We start from the raw sequence: 18888 nt of genomic DNA on the forward strand, positions 1-18888 counted from the left end.
AAGAGTTTTAAAGAAGGGTTGATGAACATGGATTTATCCATTCTAAACGGTTACTTGTTCTTTCGAGAGAGGAATTAGTGATGGCAGATTCTAAGATATTTTTCAGAATATCTTTCAAAGTAATAATAGTTTATGCTTGGCCTGATGTTAAGAAAAATTATTGGGCTATTTTAAGTTTCTATTAAAGGGAAAATAACAGTTTGATATCTCAATTATTTTCATGATGAATTTAATCAGGTTTTGTTTTATTCTGTAGTAAGATGGCTGTACACTGCCATCATAATTGTTGATTGGCACTATGCAATCAATATCACACTTGCATGTTCAAATCTGATTAGATTACAGTGAGACACTGAATTGTGACTTTTTTAATTGATATTTTCACTCATTCCTCAACTGAAATTTTAAAACCAACTTCATCTTATTGATGATTAGTATACACAAGTCTCCATCAGTGAAAGTCATGAAACAGCTCTACTGTTGGAGCGCTCTTTCAACCTACCCCTGATTTTTATCTACATGTATTATTCTTTAACTTTTATGGTATGTTGATAAGTACAATTATTCGGTATCCCATCATTGCATGTGATAATACAAAATAAGTACAACATTTGTATGATGCTTAAATTGAATGCTATTGTTAAGTAATAAACCTGTCAATGCTCTCCTCCTTAAGTTTCCCTTGACAACATTGCGTCTACATAGCACCATCACTGTAAAGGGCACACACCCTGAGCCATGTCTCATAGCAACTAAGTCTGTCTATGAGTGTGTGCTCTACGTGTTCAATTATTGTTTTGCGTTGTTTTCATACCGTCATTGTCAAAGACTCCTGAAGAAGGTGTAGGACGCCGAAAATTTGAGTCGAATAAACTCATGCTTTATTGGCCAAAAATGCATTACCAGTTTGTTTCTTCATTTCTTTTACATACATATTATATATGTATGTATGTATGAATGTATATACATTGCATGTGTGTGTGTGTGTGTGTGTGTGTGTGTGTGTGTGTTCATATTGTCTTTTCTATATGTACACTGTAGAATCCATGGAATGCTTCATAGAAAAAAAAAAAACTCAAAACACAAAACTAAGCACTTCATGTCAGAGGAAATGAAAATCACCAAGAAACAGAACTGAATAGAAACGGACCATCAAGAATGTTTGTAAGGAATTTCACCAAACACATTGTATCTATACATTGCACATGGAAGGGATTGAATACTCAAACATGGTATGTTCCCCTGATTTACTTTGTTTGTTTGTTTGTTTTTTGTGGAGGGAGAGCAAATGACTGGGCTTGCATTTTAAAAAACAAGTAATCTAGCGACCGGGCAGAAAAAGAATGACATAATTCAAATAGATGTGTTTCTACTTCACCATAGTTTTATTAGTATAATAGTAATGGGATGATAGACTATGGACATATACAGACATGAGTGTATACATTATACAGATGACAAACTAGTGTCATCAGAATTGTATTACATTCCTCCATTCCCCGTCTTTTCTACCAGACAAAATAGTGACAAAATGTTTTGCAAATGCATACATGTATACACACTAACGGGTGGCAGCTCGTGAGTGAACACCGATCCCTATGCACAACATAACAGATTACAAAAAGCATGAAAGTTGGGTTATTCTTTCTCAAAATAACACTAATGTAACATTGGTTTGTGTGCAAACAGGAGAACTTTACCATCAAGTAAAGTTGGAGCACTTTGAATGAACAATGATGCATCTATGCCTAACAAACTCAAATTACACATTCACTGAGCAAGTGGAGAGTAGCAGACTGGTCAGCAAAGAAAGTAAAACAGCTCATGCAAACACTGGATTTACAGTGATTACAATTCTGATTTTCCTTTGATTATACCAGTTTCGATCTCTGCTTCTTGTGTATGCCATATACACTATGATACAAATACACCTAATAAATATCAAAGATCATACTAAAGCACAAATTTTTTCAGGGGTAGGTTGCGGGCACAAACTTTGTTGATGATTCTAATATCAGGATTTTGGGTAATCAAAGAATCTGGAGACATAGTAACAAAGCACAAGGTGCAAAGGGACTGTAAGGAAGAGATATTTAATGGCAATATCTAATAAACTCTTATTACATCTTTGAAATTTTATATTTGAATACTGCTACTTAGGAGACTACTTCTGGTGTTGGCACTATTCAAAAATCATAAATGTGAACTTGGATACAATTTGTGGCATAAGATGGGGTAGCACATAGTAAACTAGAAACTTTCTTATCAAAAGTGCATTCCAACTGTACCATATAAATTATACATAGTGATCCTGTAAATTACTACAGCAAATAATTTCCCAAGGGGGTGTGCAATAATCTCAATATGGGAGTTTTTTTTTTTACATTGTTGATATTGTGTTTATACATTCAAGATGAATGCTTTTGTTATGTGAAATCATAGAAATCAAATAAAGATTATTGAAAAACACAAAGAAAAGTTATGCTTGGGAGCATCTCAAATGGTGACACTCTTTGCAGGTGCTTGCGAAAAATCAATTACCATTTTTCACAAGCTTCACCAGTTTCTGCCTAAGAAGGCCTGAAGATGGCACTTGAAAATCATTACAATCAAATATGACCTAAAACTGCCAACATGTGAAGTGCTGAAAAAATTGTGCTTCTTTCCATTTATCTATAACTAAGTTTACACAAATTTCAACCTAAGTCTCCCAGTTTGCACTGAGCTACAATATTAATAGCGTCTACATGTATTCCTGCTCATAATTTCATCAAGCCTCAAATGTTGCCTGAAGCTCTGTAGCACAAGACAAGTTCATGAACCCATTTTGCAGGAATGCAGATATGCAAGAAAACCACTAACTCTAGACAAGATTTTGTTGCAATTAGCACACTGAACTTGGCATGCAGGTCTGATGACCTTGAGATAGGAGGGAGTTCAGCTGTGGAAAGAAGGAAGGTACAAAAGGCAGATTTTTTCATTACTACTCTTGTTCCTAATTCATATTTCCAAGTAGAGAGTATGATGACACACACAGAGATAAGCAAAACTGGGGCATGTGCCAGGTCAAACATGGGTTTATGATTTACAGTGCACTCCAGTTATAACAAACATGGTTATAATGAAATTCCATTTACAACGAAGTAAAAATTCAGGCTGCAACATTATCTGCTCGATGTATTTCCATTGGTTGATTGTTTGATTAAAACGAAATTTCGATTTAACAAAAGAAAACTGTCGGTCCCGAGGACTTCGTTATAACAGGAGTCCTCTGTAGTTGTGTTTTTTTGTTGTTATTATATTGAATATCAGCTTGGCCTGATTAGGATTAACTATAAACGACCAAGGCATGTAAAAGAGTGATGATATACAGAGTGGTAAACCGAGGAATGCTTAGGCTAGAAGCAACATTGTACGTATTGTATTGACTGGCATTTGAGCTGAACTTTGGTATCCTATCGCTACAAGCAAAAGAATGGGCGGTTCGGTTTTGGTTTTGCACAAAATAGATAACTTACAAGATTGTATACACTGCAACAACAGGAATAGAATGCATCAGATTTATCTGCTCAGTCACATATACACACAATGTGTATTGTCTACAAAACAATTGGTGAATATAAACATAAATCGAATTTGGCTTTATAACACATACCTAGGGCAACTTACTCTATTGATGACACTCTTACAATGACATAAGTATCATCTCCATAATGTTGCTCTTTAGTCCCATAGTTTTCCCAAAACATTTACAATAATGCAAACTATGTAAAAACAAACCAACAAACACACTAGCAAATACTGTATAAATACCTGCAATCACATATACATTACTATTACATTGCACTTTGTGTTTCCTAAAAATACATCTCGCGCTAAAAATCTCAGATTTACAAAATACAGTTGTCCACTACAACTCTTCTCCAGTGGAAGCATGAATGAATATAATAGAGTTTGGGGACTGTTGGAATTAATCATGGGCTAAGAACTTTGCTGAAATATTTGTTATATTGCAAATTTTGACCTGTTCATTTACTGTGTCAGCCACTTGACAACCCATTTCCTCTTTCTATGAGTAAAAATACCACTCACTGTACAAGGGTAGTTTAATTTGCATTAAAAAGTTTCTTCTACATTGCAGGAAAATTTGGGAGTCACTGTCTAGTTTTTCAAGACTCGGTTGGAGTGATTGGTAAACGTGTCAAAATATACACAGAACAAATGATACTTACTGTACTTTTTAAATAATCCTATGGCTAAAACCAGCACCACATAATTATGATACATATTGTATGCAGAGTTGTTGGAGTAACAATAAAACAACAACAACACACAACAAAGTGAAAAGGTCACATGATCTACCAATCATTGAAACATAGAAATGTACACCTGATTACCTGCAACAGGTATCTGACAAAACATGAGAACAACTTCACATAGAGAGAGCAAAGTCTCTTTACTTTGCAAGGTCTAACTATTAGTTTGGGAGTCAAACCACACAATGATATAACATATCATCTCGGAAGACAAGTGCATATGCCTCCAGCATAGTTTGGCCTGGCCTATTGACCTGTTGAGGACGGGCTAATTCTGCTACAACATGCATTTCCACACAGACATCTGCCCAAGTACACTCAGAACTCGTCTTCAATGGGTTAACTAATGTCTGTGAAACTATCGTGACATTAGAAGACAAAAATCAGCTTGAAATCTCAATGTCGATGCATATGTCTAGTCCACATTTCACTGAATGACAGAAAAGTTGGCACTGTGTATGACAAATCTAGCTAAAGTGTAGAGTGAGATTTTTCTGCAGAATGGCAAGTTTACATGATGTACCAATCAGTAACACACCCAAAGTACTTTCAGGTCTTGGAACTTCTGGTACTGAAGACCCCTGCAATACAATCTCTCCTTCACAGAAATGAATGTATCCGTATCAATATCATAACATAAGCTGAAAAAAAAAAATCATGAAAATAATAAGCATCTATAAAGAGATTGAGATTAAAATCAATATGTGTGAAAGCTGACATTTTGTGCAAACTATAAATGTGACAAAGATGTGAATTTTGTTTCTAAAAATGATTTGTGATAGAAATGGAATGAATGCCCTGTTTTCTCATTTTGAACCAAACATTTCCATATCATAAGTTTTAGTCTTGTATTGACAGCTATTCCACGAGAGGAAGTCTCTCTGAACTGGTGAATAACATTAGTACTTCTGTCCTGGCTAGTGAAATAGAGGGCTGGTTTGGAGTATAAGTTGAATTATTGCTTTTCCTGAAGAGAAATTCCACAGCAAATCACATCTTTTCTCTAAAATGTCCCACAACTCTGGTTGGTGGGACATGAGATATATGATACATTCATATATCTCATCTTGCCTAAACATTTTCAATTGTCAATGAGCCAGCCATTGCTATAAAACATGTTCGAGTTGATCAGTCATCGTTTTATTTTTCACATACCGGTACATTCTTTATCAATGTGACAAAGATGTGATTCGTTTCTTCCACCTAAACCGTGTATGGTCATAAATAAGCACATTTTGGCATATTCTCAGAGTAATAAAAAAAGAACAAATAAACACTGTCAATGGAAGAACAAGAAAAGTGGGGGCTGTCGATGGTGGTACAAATGTGTTCATATATGTGAGCATGCAGTCATGTATGGCACATTTAGCTGAGAAAAAAAAAAGCAATAACACACCAGTAAGTTCAGTGAAATAACATGACACAGCAGCTTTCACTAGGTCAACAACACTCATTGTGTTCACACCTGGAAGAACTTGCAAGGTTACTCACTAGGAAGCCGGAGATTCTCATGGGGACAGACACAGTAAAATTTCCTCGATTGCACTGCTATCTTTCACCATTACACGCCACATGCTAGTAGGTAACATGATGAAATCATATTGTATGCTGCTTCTTTTTACTATGAAAATAAAATCCTGGCTCTACGCCTTTACCACAGGGTAATGGCCATGAGGCCTGTTACTTTTTCTATTATTCATAAAATATCAAACTAACGGCAGAACTTTCCTGACAGTTGAAAATTTTCCGGGTATAGTGGGAATACATACGAATGTGGCATTGATATCAGAGCAAAGTATATGTAAAGTATAAAGTATGCATGTCCTCATCTGAATTTATGAAGCATTTCACACTTCAATGTGTCTGTTTTAGGTAATCACTGATTTCACAATTTTTTGCACAAAGAAAATATCTTGTGGATTAAAAAAATGCTAGCTTATTTGGGGTTGACAGCAAGGCAAAATAAACACTGGCCAAAAAAAAAAAAAGACAGATAAATAAATAGAAAAGCCACAACTTGACAAGATACATCAAAAGAATGGAACAGAACAAAACATAATATGGGAACAGATTGACTTACGGTCACTGAGTAAAGTAATCAGAAGTAGCTCATGGAATATACAATGTAATTGTATGCACCAAACAACAGCATATTAAGAAGATAAAGTTTTAGCTCAGATATCAATAATAAAAAAGAATGCTTATAAAAGTTGACAATGGGCCACTAAATTCATAAACGAAGTTGCTTTGTGCTGGAAGAGGAACATAAAACTGAACATTTTTGTGTATATTGCATGTGGCATGTAATAGATAGCTCTCATGAGAACAGTCCCACACCTCTACATCTATGTGGTGGTGTGCACATATGACCCTCATACAAAGTGTGGCTCTCTGCTTCTCCTTCTTGGCTGTGAAACCTGTCGCGATGATGAGCCACTGGCCTCCTGGAAGAGCTCAGTTCTGGGACGCCCAGATCCGGCATCACCCCCGCCCCCACCCCTAGTGGCTAACGGGTTGGCATTAGGGCTGGCCCCGCCCATCCGCTGGGGGCTCTGCTTGGTGTAAGCGCTGGGGACGTAACCCCCCGTCGAGTCCGCCGTCTCCTGGGTGGTGTTGCCGCTGGCAACCTGGAGGAGAGTGGGCTTGGATGGTGAAGGGGTGGGGCTCTTGATCCGATGGGGATGATTGGTGCCTTCCCCCTCACTTCCTGACCCATTGCCTGGAAATACAAAAGAAAGAAATATCAAAGTGAAGTCATGACCCTTATAATCTGAGAAAAGAGAAGTATTAAATGTGTCATTTCTACCTGATGAACATCAGCACATTAAGTATCATATTTTCAGATTTCAACATACCAAAATTCTTTATAACCTGATGAGAATTTCACATTAAAACAGATGGCCATGTTATATCTTGTCGTCAATTCTTGCATTCACAGAGTGTCTTCACCTCAGGTAGGACAATGAGGTATGAATATCAATCTTACTCATTTCATAATTTACTTGTTATGTTTTTCATCTTTTGCCATGGTCTTTGTTTCTTTTTCATTACTCCCTTTACTAAATTAAAGTTTGGCAAAGAGCTAAACCCAGGTTTGGTGTTATCTGCAGAAGTACTGGCCTGTCTCTGAAACAATGGGGTAGTTTTATAGAAATAATTTACTTATGCAAATACAGATGCATGTGTGTATGTACATCTATAATTTCATGGAGGTGTATGTTAAACTTGGCACTCTTACCATCTTCGTCACTGCTATGACCATTCTTGAGTCGTGCATTCTGCCGGTTCCGTCGCCGCCGCTCGTTGGGTTGAGTCTCGGGACCCTCACTGCTGCCTGGTAACGAGAAACCCACAGCGGCGGGCAGTGGCGACGTCATCTGTGGGGTCGGCGGCTTGGCGTTGCTGCGGCTGGAATGTGGCATTGGGCTGGCTGGGGTCAGGTGAGTGGAGTTGTTGGCACTTTTGTTCAGAGCTTGGCCTTTGAGTTAGGAAGAGTCAATCACAAAAAAAAAAAAAAAATCATCATAACGACACATATATACATATATGCATATATATACACATAAACACGCACACACCTCCACCCATAACATCCCAACACTACCTGCAGCTACTCTATTTGTGAGGTATTCACGAATATAAATACAGGTGCCTCCACATAGCAGGGTATTATTTAATGGGGTACTCCACTGTTAATAAATTGGTAGGATTTAACTAAAAGCTTCCAATGAATATGACAAAACTTTAACCACTTGATTGGGTAAGAATCCTCATCTACTTAAGCACTTAACTAGAGTACACTGTGGTTCTTTTGTAATACATTGTCATGATAGCTTACACATGAAATAGTTTCACAAGAGTACCGTCCATATTAAAGCAAAAAAGTAGTATGACTCGAATGTTCAAATAATTCAAAACTGACCTCTGTGGATATCGGTTGACGAGGGAGCATCGTCTGTGTGGAAGTCTTCTACTGGCGTCTCTTGTGGACCAAAGATCTGGAATGAGACAGATTATGACAAACAATGAGGAGAAATTTGAAGACATCACATTACGAATAATGCAAATTCCCCTCATTTGCATTTCCTTTCTTGCGTGTAATACACAATTAAAAGAATATATTTTGAGATACTGATTTAGAACTACAACAAATCATAAAAATCTCGCTAACCCCATTGGTAGCAGTGTAGTGCTCAGTCTCATCCTCTCTATACTGAATATGCAGAGCTACCAAGTCTCACGTTTTCTACGTGAGACTCAAGCATTTAGAGGCCATCTCACGATCTCACGCATGACACCCATTTTTCTCACGCATCGGGCGAAGTCTGCAACTTGGGCCTATAATAATGAGCATAGCTGAAAAGATTAAAGTGATAGTTGCAATTGAAGGTATATTTCCCTTTTGTCTTTCAAAATAAGTAAAAAATAGTCACTTAAGTATGCAACTGATCGCACCATTAAGAGCTAAAAATTGAAAAAGCTCCCTACCGTGGGAGGCCACAGGGGGGAAAAACCCCTCCCACACCCTCGCTCGTGCGCACATTCACATGCTGAGATGCCGAGTCATGAAAATCTCACTCATAAAACTTTTTTTGAACTTGGCATCCCTGTATATGCCGCATATTTCGTGAGGTTTTTATTTTCGTGAATTTCGCGAGTCGGGCGCCATTTGCGAGCCAAGCGCTATTCACAAATTTAAAAACACACAAAATGTCAACTCTAATCTCACAGCATGAACATGGCATGCAGACATACACTTTTCTGTTCAGTATGGTACTCCACAATCGTGAATTTAACCACTTATGAAATTGCCGGGAAGTCCTGATTCGTGAAGTATTAGATTCGCTATGATGCATGGCATATACTGTAATTTCCAAACATAATTCATATCCACTTGTCATCATTGTCCAGCACACTGAAATGACATTTCACTCAAGTACAAACAGCCTCTTTTAAATGTGCTATTAGAAAAAGTTGCATTAAATGTATATTTCTGTACTATATAAAGAAAAGAAAGCTTACCTCAGGATGTAACGCCATGAGCTCTATCGCCCTTGTGTGGTGGTTCATGTCAATGAGCGCATCCAGGGAAGAGGCGTTGGCATCTCTGTGTATGAACAACAGGAAATGGAGGGAAATGGGATGCAAGGGTGATTATCGCTGGTTTACATCATATCAGATTTTTTAGCATCTATTTTCATATATACATTTTTCTTCTTTTTTTTCTGTTATCTTTCTCTTGCTATGTTTCTTCACCATCTTCAAAAAACACAACCAGGGTGGTGTTTCACCAAGTTATTCTTAGGCTAAGAACGACTTTAAGAACGACTAGTGATCAGTTCTTGTGCTGCATTATTGAAATTCTGATAAGTATAGCACATCAGAACGTGTTCCAGTCATTCTTAAAGTCGTTTGTAACTTAAGAACGACTTCGTGATACACCACCCAGGAGAGTGGGCTTAGGACCCTTGACACATCTGTTCCTTTGCTCTAGTACTACCACTTGAATGTTGCCAGTGACAACAACATATGGGATACGGACATTTTGAGATAGCCCATAAAAACAACACTTGGATGTTTCTGTTGATACGTAATCAAATGGAGCAGAGACACACTTGCTTGAATTCCAAAGTTTGGACATTGTTTTTAACCAATTCGTTGAGATAAAAACGCATCTCAAAGGAGCTTTTATTGCCTCAAAGGCCAACATCATATCATATCTTGCATCTCACCTCAGCTTGAGTAGTGTTGGTCCAAACACAATGCCCACGTTGCTACCAGACATATGATTTAATGGTTCATCGGCCACCCTGTGAGACAGACGGACGCAGAGAAGGAACATAAATGCATATGAATAATAACACATTGTATTTCTTCATACTGCACTCTTTTACAACTACGGTGATATCCCATTAAAGACAGCCGATCGCCATCCCTAATGGAACGTAAACTCCGAACGACCGAAGTTTGTGCATGCAATTGCGCAATGCCAGACTCGGTGCTATATCCATAAACATGTGGGACAATGCTGCCACTGAGACACGTGTGTGTGTGTGTGCGTGTGTGTGTACGCATCATACACAAACATTGTCACCGCGAGCTGCGGTGATTGGAGGAGAGAGGCCAGAAGACGTGTGTGTGTGTGTGTGTGTGTGTGTGTGTACGCATCATACACAAATATTGTCACCGCGAGCTGCGGTGATTGGAGGAGAGAGAGGCCAGAAGCCACGTGGCTCTTTTGGCCTCTCTTCATGCGCATGCGCACTGAGAGTGTGCGTCCATTCGGAAGCCTCCCGTGGCTCGCTCAGACAGCCATTTTGGGTTAGGAGATTAGCACAGAGAGCTCTCTTGTAGCCCACAGAACTCTAGCGTTTTGTTCGCTGACCCATTGAGCCAGCGCTATTCTCATTCGGGGTCACTACATTTGATACAGAATGGGGGAGGCAGCGTGTTGCGTTCGTCTCCGTGCCGCACAAACCACTCGTCACGACTGAGTGCCTTTAACCCTAACTAGGCCGGGGGGGGGGGCCTCCGAGGCCCCCCCTCGACGTTCCGCGCGATGTATCGCAATCGCAAAAGCTATCGCCGCGATGTTTCATTACTTTTTTCTTTCGAGTCTCCCGCATCTTTTGACACCAAATTTGCGAAGCCCCGGGCGCGCGCTTCCGAACTTACGCATAAATATGTACATGCATGTCAGACCCGAAATTGCTCAAAAATGTGAATTCGTGTACAATTTCAATGCAAACTGTGCTTACAGGCAAATTTCATAAAAGCATGATTATATTGGTGTTTTATTGATTAAAATCAATGAATAACATATTTTCTTGTTCGGAGCGATGTCGCGGACAAATTTCATCGAAGAAACAAAGAAAAACATAAAGTCGAAAAAACAAGGAAATACGTAAGAAATTAAAAAAACAATAAAATACTTAAGAACTTTTTCTGATATCACAATTTTTTTTCATTACATTTCCTAAGGACACTAAAAAGAATATCTACACAAAAAACGTGCCTGTTTTGAGCTTTATATTGTGATTTATACCAAATCAGGGCTCGACACTAACGGTGGCCCGGTGGCCTGGGGCCACCAAATTTCAGAAAAGGGCAAACAAAATTCTTTGAAAAGTGTGTCAATAAATTCGTAACTTTATGCGCCGGAAATGCATAAATGCATGCAGTGAGTGTGCGACTTATTTTTAAAAATGGACTTTTATCAATGTTTTTCGACGGCTGAGATCTGGAGGGAGGCCTGGGAGCCCCCCCGGCTCTATCAACTACCTAAGCAGCCCGGCCTAGTTAGTTAAATAAAGTTAGTGTCGAGCCCTGCAAATAGTCTGATTTCATGCATCATTATGCATAAATTAGCATAATTTAGCATAAATGATAATATTTTGAAAAATTAACTTCATGGCATTTAGATTACATCATAGGCAATGTGTGTGCCAATTTTTGTCGCGATCGCGCGGTCGACGGCTGAGATCTGGAGGGGGGCCTGGGAGCCCCCCCCCCGGCTCTATCAACTACCTAAGCAGCCCGGCCTAGTTAGGGTTAAAGTATTTTTCATAATTCTTTGTGCACAAACCAATATGAGTGTTGTTACACAGTGACATTATTTCGTGTTCTAATTTGCTTTGAATATGTGATAATGACTGGTATTAGTGCTTTGTGACATGTGACACCTCATGTTCAATCCTACTGATATCATCCTACCCTTATCTTTGTTTGGTTGTACTCAAAGTTTACTAACAAGAAAAATCATCGCAAACATGGAATGAATATTCACTCTACAAATGATGCACTTTGCCTTTTACAGGCAGTATCAACTCTAATGGCTACACATACATGAAATCCCACATTACCCTGCTGATGACTAGTCCCAAGTATACACGGGCAGGTATCAATGGGAAATGTGTGTTACAGCAGAATCTGCTCGTCTTCAACAGGATAACCGAAAAACATACCATAAACATCTCATCGGCACAGCGATTGTAATCGGCATGCAAGAAGTTTTTTATCTGAAGAGTACATTCCAGCCATGGGCACACTGGCAAAATTTTCGAAGTTTAGGTTCTTGAAGTTTGGCCAGTACTGAACACAAACTTCCTGAAAACTTCCCACTACAACTTGGGAAATTTCCCCAACCCCTGCAAATCTTTTTGAAGTTTGTGCAGTCTGAATGCATGAATCTGAAACTTTGCAAACTTTGTCATTTGACCAGTCCCCGAGTACTCACTGTGCTCACTGTCAGATGGCATGCATTTTCTTCTTTGTTAGGCATGCGCATCAGTCACCCAGACCTTGAAAAACTTTTTGAGAACTGAAACTTCCAGAAGTTTGGTCAGTAGTGTGAACTGATGAGAAAACTTCACAAAGTATTCTCAAAGTTGAATTTCTCAAAGTTTTGCCAGTATGACTGCGGCTTCTCTTTTTTCTTTTTGTTGAAATCATCTACTTGTCTCACCGTTTCAAGTGATACATGAGAGCCTTGGTGGTTTGGGCGTGGTAGTGAGGTAGCCGGTCAGTGACCTGCTTGAAGCGCTCTACTATCCTCGCTGCGTCGTACTCCACACCCTCCTTCTGGGGGAAGTCTTTGGCCGCTGCAATGAAGTCTGGGTAGAGGTCAAATGTCAACAGTGGCTCCGGAAGCTGCGTGGCCAAGAGGGGGTGAGATTGATAAGGCAACAGATTAGAAAGAGCAAAGCAGACTTTTGGCAGAACAGGGCTAGGAAAATGAACTTTAGACAAACATATAAATGATGGTCCACACGAAAGTTTAATGCCAACACGAACAGAAATTGATTCGCTAGCCACATCAAACTCTGCTTTCCTTTTAAATGGGTGCTGATGCAAGATTTGCCCCTTGTAACGCTTTGGTTTTTTTATGCAAACAAGGTATTATATCTTTTTAACACATCAAATACAGGAAGCTGAGATATGAAATCTAACAGCTTGACTAAATTTCACTGAAAAACAACAATTTGATCCATGAAAATGATACAAAATTCCTGGAAATTCAGCTCCAAGTGGATGGCACTGATCAAAGTCTTTAGCTAACAACTTGTATCTGGACAGCACTAATTATGTATTAATGTTGATAACAATGGAGAGAACATATCCAAAACTTGTTGCCAAAATAACATCAAAATGACTAGCAGTGTGAAAATTTGCTGGCTCAGCCACGGAGGAGCACTGGGATTAATGCTGATACAGCTGCTCCCAAGGTTTTGCCATTTGATCTCATACATGCATATTAAATCTACCACACTGGCAGAGGGTGTCGTGGCAGACAGGTGACGGTACCTGTCTCAGGTAGAGTTTGAGTGTACTGGTGATGAGATGTGGGGGAGACTCCGAGAGGTCGACCAGGTCGGCTCCGTTCTCAAAGGTTTGGCACAGCTTTTCAACTTTGACCTTCAACCCTGCTACTCTGTAGATACCCTGCAAAGTGGAACACAACACAATGAAAACACACAAAATTAGCATCGTAACATGTTTGCGAGATGATTGCCTCCCACATCTCCTCTTGAAAACATGAAAAGAAGCACTTGATACAGAAGAAAGGCAACCAACATTAACTGTACCTACTGGAGTCAACACAGCTTTGACCATGAAATATTGTCTTTCAGAATTATCATCCTTTGATGTGTGACCATAAGATCTTAAATGACTTGTCATGGTCATCAACCCTTGTCATATGCCCACAAAAATTCGAAAATGAAGCCCAACCACGACACGTTTTATGCCGATGCATCTAATTCTTCTTTTTTTTTGGCTACAAATAAAACACCAAATCATCAGTGTTTATTTACGTCGATGTAGGCCAATTTGGCAACCAGTTGCAACTTCTAAGTCAAATGATAATTCAAATGTTTGCTCAATGTCACTTGAACCTAAAATCCTGCAACACCACAGCATGTGCTTTAAGTTTTGGAGAGAAGCAAAACGCTTGAAGCAAATGTATCAAATGACTCTCTGGTGGAAATATTACAAGAAGAGGACCACATGGGATGCCTTGTACCTTAACCGTTAGCGCCCTCTTGTCGATCTCCGAGATGCACTTGGTGAGGATGAAGGGCACCTCGCGGTTCGTCACCCTCAGGTGCTCGGTGAGGTTCACGCCGAAGACGTTCATCTTGCCCATGAGGCGCTTGCCGCCGCACTGGATGGCCAGCGACTCCAGACACTTCTTGTGGCAGGCTAGCCCGCACCGCTCGCACTCCGCTCCATTGAAGTACACGTAGCTGTCGCACTCGCGGCACTTGGAGGGCGTACGCAGCTTGCGGATCACGTGGGTCTGCGAGGCCTTGGACAGGGGCAGGTTGCGGAATGCACTCGGCAGCTCAATGAACCCTGAGGAGTAGGCAGAGATACCGGTATTTATGGAGAACATGACATACAAGTCCGTAAGAAGAAATTTACTCCAAAGATTTGTGATGCTGATAATTGGATTGTGGTTTAACCAGTCTTCAATGGAGACGTAAAACCTATCTGAGACATAGTTCTGGACTTTGGCCTGTATGTTTCACATTTGATTTGCTATATACATTGTAAATTGTACACTAAAATTCTTAGACCAAACTTCCATGACATTTTGTTCACAGAAGGCAAAAGACTGGCAAGAGAATAATTCAAATCTTTATGCACAACTGTAGATAGAGCCAGATGGTTACTTTCCTTTCATTCAAAATTTATGAAAGAAACAAGCATTATTCATACACAAGAACCCCATTTGCCCTAACATGATGATGTGAGCATTGGTAAGATATCTCTCTCTCTTTTTTTTTTCATACCAAAGGACGACTGCATGAGTCAATATCAGCCTAGTATGCCTATGACAATGTACAAATGTACAATATGCATACAACTTGCAGCATACATGTATATAAACTTCAGCGTGTTGAAATAATATTTACCTTCTACTTTTGCTATTCCACCTGATACAGACTGCAGGAAATCTGAAGACTGACCCCTTCCCAAAATTGCTACCATTTGTTTTTCTTTCTCTTTAAAATACCAACACTCTGAAATGGCAATCATTTATCAAATTCTTAGCTCTGATTGTGCACAGCAGCATTTTTTTAGCAAATCTTTCCTGAGATGCCTTATATATGGATGTCTGACTCCAAAGAGGCAAGTAACATTCAGTTTTCTTAGGCATGTACAATTCAACTCACTTGAGCTTCCTGGACTACTGTTGGGGGGAACCACTGGGGTTTCATCTCCAAGTTCGTCTCCCGATGACAGAGCCCCTCTTTCGTCTCGGTTGATGACCCGGGGCCCGTTGCGAGGACTGTTTGACGGGGAGGCCGACTTTGTGGAGCTCCCGCTGACACTCTCCGAGTCGCTGATGGGGCCCTGCCACGCTTGCACTCTTTGAGACTTGTCTGGATAGAGGGCGACAAACACACAAGAGGACATCTGTGGATAGGTGCTGCATTAAATTGACAGCAATCACTATCACGTAACAACACAGAGACACAGACACAGACTTGCGGACATGTGGCTGCAATGCCCAGACACTACAAACTCTTCTGCTTTTGGGGGAGGATCTCCCCCTTTGAGGCCATTTTCTACAAAATCTCCAGCTCTCCTGCCGAGTTCGAATTCTCATACTCTAGCTGTGTTCCCCGCTTATAAGTTAGCTTCCCTCCTCCCCCAAAACTTGAGTTCTGTCATAATATGTTCAAAAATATGGTAACAACAGAGAGTGTCTATAATCCCAGAGCTTCCTTGGCCCTGTACCCCAGCCACAAGACAGGGACCATTAACATTGTGCTTTGTGCTTGTGATGTGCAAGATGCGTGCATAATATTGCACCCATATTTGTGTGATCACCCCTTTTTCTTCACACATCATTTAAAAGGAACTTACGTACTGTAACTCTCTAGAAATTATTTACCAGATCTCCTTGAACTCGACTCTGTCCTCGCCTGGTGGTATGCCTTGTCGTCTTCAAAGCTGTCGTATGACTGTGAGCTTGCCTTGCGCTCCCTGTGCAACGTAGATCTGGGAGGAGAAAAAACAAACACACTCACATCTTTCACTGAAAGAGCTTTTCAAACTACAGAGTGATTCAACTCACTTTTCAGTGTGCACCAGCATAATACTCATGGACAAAACAAACCCATCAACAACAACAACAAAATGGGCATCACATTTCCTTGTGTTCACACTGTTCTCTCTTTATCTCTTTATTGTAACTCCTACTGTACCTTTTACTTCATCTTTCATGTTACCAAGGAGGTTCGAGAGATGGAGTCACAACAGTCTTATTCACTTTGATCCCATGCTCGAAGCCGCCACTCAAAAATATTTGAAGTATGTGTCAAACTGGAGCTGCCTCACAGATAGGAAGACAATTGATTCATGTGGCATTGCATCATGACTCGTCACTCTCAATGGAAGATATGTCTTTATGATGGCAATTACTTTTCGCTATCCCTACTTACAAACGATGGGCGGTAGACAATGGTAAAGGCACGGGGGTGCGCGAAGAGAAATTGCTCAAATATTGCTGAAATAGATATCAAAATTACTCGATTGTACGTGTCTGTACGCTAATCTCACATATCAATTTATAAAGAACTATACTTGAAGATGATACCATATTAGTTTCATTTGGTGGAAATAAGGAGAAAAGTGATAAAACCGCTTTCCATGAGGGTAAAATTTCAAACACTTTCACAAAATACAGCTCAGAATTACACTTTTGCACATATTTTCGAACGGAACTGACTTTTGTTTTATATGCTTTATCATTAGGTGAAATTTCATTGCATTTGATATATAAATGAGTAGCATTTACCCGATATTATGTTAGCATTAAAAATGAATAATCAGATTGCTCAGAAAGATGGCGGCTTCAAGCATCGAACATCAAAGGCACAAATGCACCTGTGGAATTCTTTTGTCCATCCATAGAAAACTGACAGCTGATTGAATAATTATAGTCAGTTGTAACTCCATCTCTCGAACCTCCTTCATGTTACCATGCCCACAGTGACTTACATAGAAGTCAGCTTTGTGGCTATACCTGAGGTGACAAGCTTTAAAAGCAGTGACTTTGGAAGTAAAGAATGAAGAGAATGAAGAGGAGTATTAAACAGGAGGAGGAGGAGAGGAGGAGGAGGAGAGGAGGAGGAGGAGGGGAGGAGGAGGAGGGGAGGAGGAGAAGAGTGAGGAGATGGAAGAAGGCGGAAGAAGAGGAGGAAGAGAAGGAGGGGGAATCTGAGTAAATTTTTACATTTTCATTACAACTATTGATAGTCAATTGCTTTTATGAATGATATCATCATTATTATTGTTATGCTATCATTATTGCCATCATCATTATCATTTTCATGGTTATCATTATCATCATCATTATCTTTTTATTTATTCATTTATTCATTTTGTTTTTTTGTTTTTTTGAGGGGGGGGGGGGGGTTAACTGTATCCCTACCACTTGAATATCAACAATTTATCAATTCACAGTGCTCAAGTACATGGTCAAAGGCCTCTGGATTAATCCAGGTAGGGGCACCTGTTTATCACCTCCCCCCCCCCCCCCCCCCCCCCCCCCATTACAGCTCCCTAGCCTAGATAAACATGATACTGATTCAAACTCACGCATTGCTGTAGGGCTCAAAGACGAATGGCTCCACATCTTGGAGGGTGTGGCCAGACATGAACCGTCGGTGGTGCTTGATGTACTGGCTGAACTGCAGGCCGGGCTCATACGCCTTGATCTGCTCACACAGTGTCTGGAACTGCACATGTACCAAAAACAGTAACAGAATGCACGGTAAGATCACGATTTAAACATGCAGTGATTTTGAAGACACAAGATGTTTTGCTCAATAATTCCCCATAATCTTCTTTTTCTTTTTAAAAAACATTACATAGCATGTGATTAAAGTTAATTTGCCTTGTAAAGTTTGATGTGAAGTACTGTATACACCATATATTTCGCGAGTCTACATTTTCACGAATCCAGAATTCCCAACGATTTCGCGAGTGGTTAAATTCGTGATTGTGGAGTCCTGTACTGAACGGAGAAGTGCATGTACACACGTACGTCACATTCACATCGGGATCAGAGTCAATATTTTCGCGTGTCTTTAATTTCACTAATAGCACCTGACTCGCGAAATTCGCGAAAATAAAAACCTCGCGAACTATTCGGCATATACAGTATATGTGATTTGTGTTTAAGCCAACACTTCAAATGTATTCACACGCTTGCTTGTAAAAGGAATTTTGTTAATGAACAAACTTGAGTTCTTTCTGGAGGTGGTTCCAAAATTCATACATTGACTTGACCTGTGACCAATATCAAACACTTCCAAATTTACATCCTCCATTTGGTGTCATCTCCTTTTAACCTCACGGGTCTAGCCAGATTTTTAAACTTTCAAGAGCTAGGTGCAGTTACATCCCACACATGTCACAGTCATGCCGGGTTCATCACTATATGTGCACAGACCACATGACATGACTGTGGATTTCAATTATGAGACGAATGGGATTCCATGAATACTTTTATAAAGATTATGCTTCAAGTACCATGCAAGGGAAATGTTTCTGATTA

General features: G+C 39.8%; 1 protein-coding gene across 1 annotated transcript in view; it reads right to left on the reverse strand.

Annotated features, from left to right (window-relative positions):
* Positions 1 to 3176: 3176 nt before the first annotated feature.
* LOC139717445 (rho GTPase-activating protein 45-like) overlaps positions 3177 to 18888 on the reverse strand; it is an 88783-nt gene continuing 73071 nt past the window's right edge. The window contains exons 16-26 of the mRNA XM_071628953.1: positions 17928 to 18067; positions 16219 to 16325; positions 15494 to 15703; positions 14338 to 14669; positions 13620 to 13757; positions 12781 to 12965; positions 10049 to 10126; positions 9339 to 9423; positions 8239 to 8314; positions 7555 to 7794; positions 3177 to 7035 (exon numbers count right to left, since the gene is read on the reverse strand). Coding sequence (XP_071485054.1) covers positions 6689 to 7035; positions 7555 to 7794; positions 8239 to 8314; positions 9339 to 9423; positions 10049 to 10126; positions 12781 to 12965; positions 13620 to 13757; positions 14338 to 14669; positions 15494 to 15703; positions 16219 to 16325; positions 17928 to 18067 — 1938 coding nt within the window. The 3' untranslated portion in view covers positions 3177 to 6688. The remainder of the gene's footprint in view (positions 7036 to 7554; positions 7795 to 8238; positions 8315 to 9338; positions 9424 to 10048; positions 10127 to 12780; positions 12966 to 13619; positions 13758 to 14337; positions 14670 to 15493; positions 15704 to 16218; positions 16326 to 17927; positions 18068 to 18888) is intronic.

This window comes from Diadema antillarum, unplaced genomic scaffold (genome assembly GCF_040938485.1).
Source record: "Diadema antillarum isolate AM-2024a unplaced genomic scaffold, OU_Dant_1.0 scf00000075, whole genome shotgun sequence".
NCBI lineage: Eukaryota > Metazoa > Echinodermata > Echinoidea > Diadematoida > Diadematidae > Diadema > Diadema antillarum.